Source organism: Toxotes jaculatrix, chromosome 5, assembly GCF_017976425.1.
Source record: "Toxotes jaculatrix isolate fToxJac2 chromosome 5, fToxJac2.pri, whole genome shotgun sequence".
Classification (NCBI taxonomy): Eukaryota; Metazoa; Chordata; class Actinopteri; family Toxotidae; genus Toxotes; species Toxotes jaculatrix.
In genome coordinates, this window is record NC_054398.1 from 18,779,337 (window position 1) to 18,786,823 (window position 7,487).

Consider the following 7,487-nt stretch of genomic DNA (forward strand, 5'->3'; position numbering starts at 1 on the left):
GGAGATTCATGTTAAAGGCCTTTGATTTTGAATGTGCAGTTTACACAATCCTTGAGGCATTTTTAATGCAGTAAATCACATATGCAAATGTCAGTGGTACTGTTGTTTGTGTGTATATGTGTGATGTAATCCATCACTATACCTGTTTCTGTTTGTTTTGTTCTGGCTACGACCTCTGCTGCAGACTGTTCTAGTGTTTTTGACCTGGCTGATACTTTATAAGCCGACACGTACGATTCAGTGATCCTGCCTGGTAAAAACTTTACTCTCTATGGGTCCAGGATTTATTTCACTCAAGCCCAAGTACAAAAGGATTTGTTTTTCCCCATTCGTACATCAACATCAATTGCAATGCAGGGCACCTCGCACCATTAATTACAAATGAAGGCACATTTGACCGGAGAGTTTCATCCGACTAACCTCCTCCATCCAGCTCCTTGCATGGCTTTGTGGACCGACTGTTGCGACAGCTCTCCATCCCTTTTCCACTCATGGCTGTCTGTCTGTCAGAGGACAACAACACATGACTCTGAGCCAGGAGCTCCCTCCTCACCGTCCCTCTGATTTCTGACCTCAAGTCAGAAACGCACAACCGTGCACACCCGCACTCACTCTCAAACACATGCGCTTTACCAGCCATCCCTCCCATCCGCCTTCACAAAGCCACCTTCACAGCCATCATACACACACATGCACAATCACACACCATCCCCTCCCCCTCCCCCACCCTTCCTGGTTCCCCCTGCTTCGCAGAGGCCCCTGCCTGCCCTTGGCTGCACTCCTGGCTCACTGGCACCGCCCTGCTGGATGGAAGAGGCAATGAACAGGCTAAGCAAGAGCGATCTTCCGCAGCTTTTTTTTTTTCTGTGTCTCTTAGTTTCAAAACCACCCCTACTCTGCTCACAACCCTGCACCTTTATGGCCTTGGTTTAGTTATTTTTCTTTTCTCCCAGTGATGGCCGTTAACTCTGACCTCAAACACTCAGTGTCAGAGTCCCCCCCCCCGTAGTATCTGTGAAAGTATGTTTGTAAATTCTGTGTTCCATGTCTTGTCCTGTGACATCTGGTCTGCCATTGGATACATGTAGCTAGTTCTACCGCCATGTTCACTGTCTAGCTGCCTCTCATTTGTGCAGAACATAAACAAATCCAGTTGTGTAGAGTAGCACCACCCATTCTTCAAGCCATGAGACCCATACAGGTGTTGAGTGTTTGAGGTTATGGCTGAAACATGATTAAAAATGCCAGCATGAACCCGGGTGTGTGAGAGTATGGAAGCTGCATTCGACTCTTTGCGTGTTTGTGTGCATGGATCCGAGTGTGTGCATGGGAATGTGTGGATTTTTAGTGCCCTTTTCTCGGTCACTAATGTTCCCACTCCTCCTCTTTCCCACCCTCCTTCACTGTCTTTGTATCCCTGCAGCACCCGTAAACAAAACTACATGATGAACTTTGCCAGACAGACCGGCGTGCGTCACTACTACAGCCGCAAGAGGCGGGCACTGCGACAGCGTGCCTGAACCCAGCCAGAAGGGATTTGCCCTCTGACCTGCCAATCACACATCGACCCGCCACTCACATCATTTCTCTCCTGACGACATATCGCCCTGTTGAGTCCCATCCACCTGTGGATTCCAGTCAGCCTTAGACTTCCCCCACCCATCTCTCCCTACCCTCTGCCAGAAACCATCCAATCAGTTTACGCCAGCCAATCAAGGCCTTCCCAACCACACGGGTCGGCGGGAATGAAACTCAGAAGGAAGAAGTGAAGCGGCCATTTTGTTTACTTTTTTTTTTTCCCATGGACGGTCGGGGTTTGTAGTTGTTTTCTAATTGTTGCTGTGGTTCCTCTGATTCCTGTTCCCACCTGCGATATCCCTCCCTCTGGCTTACCTCCCCATCACTCCCCCTCCCTCTCCTCACCCTGCTTTTCCTACCACACTGTGAAATTGAGAGATACTATATCACTGCTGAACTGACCAGCCGATTGGAGAGTTGCCTCCCAGTTCCACTGAGCCGCGAGGGGGGGCACTCCACTGCCGCCAACCAGTACGCCAGGAGAAAGACCACGATGATGATACTGACCATTAAGAGGAATAACGGTGATGAAGAAGAAAAAAAAAAGTACTGTGTTCTTGCTGTTCTGTGTGTCTGTGGGTTCTTTTTGTGATGAGTTGACTGTGGTGTTCTGTTCATTTGTTTGTTCGTTTTCTACTAATTCATATGCTTTTAAGGGGGGGAAGGGAGGGGGGTGCTGGGTTCTGTTTCCTTTTCCTCGTTTATCTGGAATGGACGTGGGCTGGGCGGAAAAAGCCCCGGCCTTCACAGCAAGAAGGAACGAAAGAATGATTTGCACGATGGGAAAAGGAGAAAAAAATAAGAAAAAAAATTAAAGACTGAACAATGATTTTGTTTTTTGTTTTTTTATCATTTTTTATATATGTTGGTTCCCGGAAATACAGATATTTATGGTAAATGGTTCTTCACGTAACCTATTTAAGATGCACTGTGCGTGAAATCTGTATGTTATTTTTTAGTGTTAAGTTATTAGGCAGTTGAGTCAGGCTCTCAGACTGCATCATCTCCCCTCTTCCTTCTCTTCCCTCTTCTCTTGTGCTGTTTCCCCTCTCTCCATTCCTCTCTCTCTCTCTCCCTCTCTCTCTCTCTCTCTCTGCTGATTTCTGATACCTGGAGGTGAGGCTCTATTAGTGTTGTTTTTTGAAGTCTGTGTAATATGGACCCTCTGCCCTCAGTGTTACTCCAGTATAGCAATCTCCTGTATATATATGTATATCCACTATGGGGAGACCCAGCAGCCTTATAAAAGGGAAATAAAGAACTGTCCAAACCTCATACTGTACACATCGCTTCAGCTGCTCTTTTTCATTATTAAAAGATAAGCCTGGCATTTGTCTATTTACTTTTCTTATTGTCAGCAAGCCTCTCAATATTTCCACCTTCCCCTCTCTGTCTGTTGCATTCTTCCAAGCTCATTGAATCTTACCAAAGATGAAAATCATCTCTTGGGGACTATTTTCAGCTGCACATTAATACACATTCGATGTGCTAGTGAGTATTTGCAGCACCAGGATGGTGAATGTGGAACTTACTAAATAAGTTATTGTGCCTTTGATCAGCACAGTAAAGGAACGTGTCAGTTGGTGCATTAGTGTGTCTCATTGATGTATTTTTATTTTTTATAAAAATGGAGCTCCACGGCACAGAAGAATAATTTATACCCTGACATGGAAACACAAAAAACACTTTGGTCTTTTCATGAAGTGTGTTGACAATAAGAAAAATACAGAATAGCCAGCCTTGTCTGCTGTGTGTTGTAGGAGAGAGAGAGAGAGAGAGAGAGAGAATTTAAAATATTTATTTATAGACATTCAAATATAAAAACATATTTGTTACTAAGATGTTATTTAAAAAACTATGCTAAAATCTCTGCCATCACCTTGGTGCACACCTCAGTGTCTTCAGACTGGGCATTCATGACACACCTCTGCAGGCCTTCATCATTACACCATGCTGAGGCTGCAGAGGGGCCTTAGTCTTGACCCACATACACATCATCACCTTAGACAGAAAATTAAAGACGCTTGTAACAAAGCGCATCAGGAGTCCTTGGTCACAAGCTGCTGGCCATCACAGCTACAGTGACAAGTGTCGCAGTGATGGAGAAGAGTTTGGCTGTGACAACCAGGCAGGCGTTGCAGTACGGCCTGTCACAGCAGGCATAGCTCATGATGTAGACGGTTCCTTTGAGGCGGAGCTCGTGCATCTGGCTGCAGTCCTTCTCTGCCATGCAGCCCCGAGCTGACAGGGCACTGTGATTGCCGTAGCGACCGTCCGCCTTGAAGCACATCTCATCAGGAGGGCACTCTGTCACAATGAACTTGAACGTCTTCTCCTTCTCCAGGATGGGGCTGTAGTAGCAAAGCAGGTTGTCGCACAGCAGTGAGGGGAGGTGAAGGTAGATCCACAACACAGAAACATGCAGGAGCTGCAACATGTTCAGCCTGCAAGGAGAAGAGAGGCATCTGGTGTTTTAATGGCATGGCCTAATATTGTAGCCATACAATCTCAAAACCTGAAGGAATACATCAGAAATTACTGACCTTCCATAAAGTTAAAGCACTTGTGAGAGAGATTTCACTAGTTCCAACACTTCCTAGCAGAACCATTTAAATAAGCTCTGTAGTACTTCCCCCCAACCAACACACTGACATGTAAAATTAGCGAGACGTCTTCTCTCACTTGTCATCCTTCTGTTCCATGTGTTCCTCCTTATAAGACTATTAGTGAAACAGCCAAAGAAATTCAGCAAGTTCAGTGACTGGCATTTCTAGAGCTTTGCACAAGTGTTAATGATTTCTGCTGATTGGCATGTTCAAAGTGTTGAAGGCTCTAAAGGTAGAAAGTGATGGCAGAAACAATTTAAGTGTGCAACTTAAAACAAAACAAAAATCAGCAGTGTGATGACTCACCTGCACATTTTAACGACTTTAAATCCCAAGTAAAAGAGGAAAAACTCCAGATGAACTCTAATCTCACCACTGACTCCAGACCTTCCTGCACAGGCCACACCTTCCAACACACCTGTTTGTAACATCTAGACAGAGACAACCACACCAAATGGGAGCTTAATCAATTAGCTTTTATTGTGCTGCATTCATCAGTAACCGCACAGATAATGTCAGCATTTACTTTTCTTTTTTAAAGGAGCATATATTCCAGGAGGATGGCTTACATGTCCACGTTTTTCTCTCTCTCAAAAATGTAAATCACACAAAACCTTCCTGTAGCAAGAATACCAGTCATGACCAGTATAAACATTTGACCAAATGTTTATATGTAGTCATCTTTTGGAGACTCAGGTAAGTACCTCTGACTAACAGGCCTCTCCCCAGTCTCCTACAAGTGCTCCTTTCATGCAGTGGCAGGTAATGTGGCGGTCTTTAATGATGTGTAATTTGCACAGGAATCCAGAGGTTCCTCTGTAAGAACATCAGTGATGCTGGTGTGATTTGTTTTGTCTGTGATCATCCCCAGTATCTTCTTCAGGTTGGCGTCAGACTTTGGCGAGCCGTTACAATTGTCTTTGCAGCAGCAGGTGTGGCTGACGTTGTAGTTAACCCCCCGATAAGAGATGATTTCATGGGAACCACAGAGTCCGCTGTCCACGCAGCCCTGAGCAGACAGGATGTGGATGGAGCCGTAGCGACCTCTCGAGCTGGAACAGCGTTGATCAGGCAGACACTGGCTTGTGATGTTGGCGCAGGAGTTGCCTTTGTGCTGCAGAGGACAGTAATAACACAGCAGGCTGTCCAGAGTCAGAGCTGGGAGGACCAGGGCTGCAGCCACCAAGATGGAGGTCAGGAACCAGTGTGGTCCCAACTGATTGAAGTCCAGACTAATGTAAGTCCACACACACAGATTCACACATGAATGATACAAATTAGAAACATGCTTTCATGTAAATAGTCACATGCATCACTTAGTGGTTTCATGCTTTTCTGTTGTTTGTGTGGTTGTGTTGTTAACCTGTTCTTTCTTTGTGATCCCATCCTGCTGTATGTAAAAGCCTCCAGAACATTGGAGAAGTTGTGTCGACTTGTGAAACCTCCAAACTTCAGCAGAGCCGCTGATTACCAAGCAGAAACAGGTGTGTCTCTGAAACCTCTCTGAGCTCAGTTCATACATAATTTAAAAAATCTACACACAATACAAACAACAGAACTAGAGATGGGATTTTAGTTCTCAGTTTATTGCCTTATGCCTTATCCTTTAAAACACTTTGTACAGTCTGTCAGTAATTCACATTTCTCAAATGAGGCAGGATCACAGTGCCATCTACTGTCTGGTTTGCTGCACAAACATGTCAGGAAGGAAGAAATAGCAATTTAATGATTTGCTGTTTTGGCATTAACTCTATGATTTCTTTTTTCATATATATAATGTTCTTATTACTTATATTTTTTTTATACTGGATCATTTACAGTTTCATATGTATTTGCAGAAAGATTATCGCTTTGTTCCATAACCGGGTGAAAAAGCGAGCTTCCCCTCTTTGTACAGAGGTTCCTGAAAAGAAAAACAAAATCTGCATTAACTGAAATTTTCATTTCCACTCATGCACATGATATTAAATGGAAGTTTATCAAATGTGATTGCTTACAACCAGCTCCTCCTCCTCAGCCTCCCTGCTGCTGTCCCTCCAGTCTTCAGAGGGGTCATAGCTGTACAGAGGAATCAGTCTGTGACGGAGCTCATCTGATCTGAGGCAAACCAATCCAAAACAAACCAAACTGTGACAGAGCATTAGAGATACCAAACTGATATGAAAATGCTGCTAACAGAAACCAGCTTACCTCCATTTCTTCCTCATATACACCTACAGAGAAGTACAACAACACATACTTAATACCAAGCCTATCATGCACCAATGTGAAATGAAATACACATAATGGAAACCAGATAAAACAAAACTTCTCTTACCAATGCAACTACACATCCCAGTAGTATGAGTAGTGCAACAGGGATGAATGCATAGTAAGCAGCAAATCCAGGTTTAGGTTTTAGGGGTGAAATGTGGGGAGTAGTGTGGTTGAAGTGCATTTCTTTCTCCTCCTCCATGCTGTACACCCCCCCCCCCCCTCTCTGCTCCGTGCACCTCAGCTGACACCTTTGTGAGACATTCAGTGCCATGGCTGTCATTCCCAGTGAAAGGCCACAATGGGCTTTATCAACCCCAGGAAGACTCAGAATTATTACTACCGAGACTCAAACAAGCTGAGATTCATGATCCAACATTAAGCGTCTAGTGTTTCAAATGAAAAAGGAAGTTGATGACAGTACAAAGAACGTCTGAGTAAATGTCTAAAACATCTCTCAACCAAAAAAGAAGACAAACAGAAAAAACCCCAGAGTGAGTAATCTTACCTTTAGGTTTCATAGCTCGTGTACATAAACACACATTTCCTTCTCGCAGTTCGTAAGAGACACGCTCACAGAAACACAGTGCCAGAATACCTCAACCTGCTCAATGACATTCCTGAGTGAGGAGCAGATGTCATGTAGTTTGTTGGTTTAGTTGAAGTGGGTAGATTACATGCACAAGGAAGTTATCACATTCAAAAAAATGTTTATCACATTGAAGCACTGACAATTTTCCAGTAGAAGAAATTACTGTAGTCTGTAGTTGCTTATGTGACAGTGAAAAAAAAAACAAAAAAAACAGTTCTGGATTGTTTTGTAAACTTAGTGTAATGTTACCTAATGTTTAGTGTAAGTGGAGTTAGGTGAACTCTTCCACCGGAACACACACACACACATTAACATGTATTATTCCGTTTCCTCCAGCAGGGGGAAGATTGTTGTGGGCTGCAGGCGGAGGGAAGAGGAGGGGAGGGACAGTGGGAGGGGTGAGGAAACACATAAGGGAACCTCTCTGAAGCCTGTACAGGTCAAACTTGCTGAGTGTG

General features: G+C 44.2%; 4 protein-coding genes across 4 annotated transcripts in view; 1 reads left to right on the plus strand and 3 right to left on the minus strand.

Moving 5' to 3' along the window:
* The window catches only part of reln (reelin), a 91,832-nt gene extending 88,998 nt beyond the window's left edge, over positions 1-2,834 (plus strand). The window contains exon 64 of the mRNA XM_041039103.1: positions 1,424-2,834. Within this exon, the coding sequence (XP_040895037.1) occupies positions 1,424-1,520 (97 nt within the window). The 3' untranslated portion in view covers positions 1,521-2,834. The remainder of the gene's footprint in view (positions 1-1,423) is intronic.
* A 734-nt stretch (positions 2,835-3,568) lies between these two features.
* LOC121182442 (protein Bouncer-like) lies at positions 3,569-4,249 on the minus strand. Its single transcript, XM_041038941.1, has 2 exons — positions 4,122-4,249; positions 3,569-4,022 (listed from the first exon to the last, which is right to left on the minus strand). The coding sequence occupies exon 2, from the start codon at positions 4,013-4,015 to the stop codon at positions 3,632-3,634; it is 384 nt and encodes a 127-aa protein (XP_040894875.1). The 5' UTR covers positions 4,016-4,022; positions 4,122-4,249; the 3' UTR covers positions 3,569-3,631.
* Positions 4,250-4,692: 443 nt separating this feature from the next.
* Positions 4,693-5,570, minus strand: LOC121182412 (protein Bouncer-like). The gene is made up of 2 exons (XM_041038887.1): positions 5,548-5,570; positions 4,693-5,416 (listed from the first exon to the last, which is right to left on the minus strand). The coding sequence occupies exons 1-2, from the start codon at positions 5,568-5,570 to the stop codon at positions 4,933-4,935; spliced, it is 507 nt and encodes a 168-aa protein (XP_040894821.1). The 3' UTR covers positions 4,693-4,932.
* Positions 5,571-5,755: 185 nt separating this feature from the next.
* LOC121182176 (uncharacterized protein C3orf18-like) lies at positions 5,756-7,081 on the minus strand. The gene is made up of 5 exons (XM_041038541.1): positions 6,946-7,081; positions 6,502-6,688; positions 6,375-6,397; positions 6,182-6,281; positions 5,756-6,087 (listed from the first exon to the last, which is right to left on the minus strand). The coding sequence occupies exons 2-5, from the start codon at positions 6,637-6,639 to the stop codon at positions 6,028-6,030; spliced, it is 321 nt and encodes a 106-aa protein (XP_040894475.1). The 5' UTR covers positions 6,640-6,688; positions 6,946-7,081; the 3' UTR covers positions 5,756-6,027.
* Between the last annotated feature and the right edge of the window lie 406 nt (positions 7,082-7,487).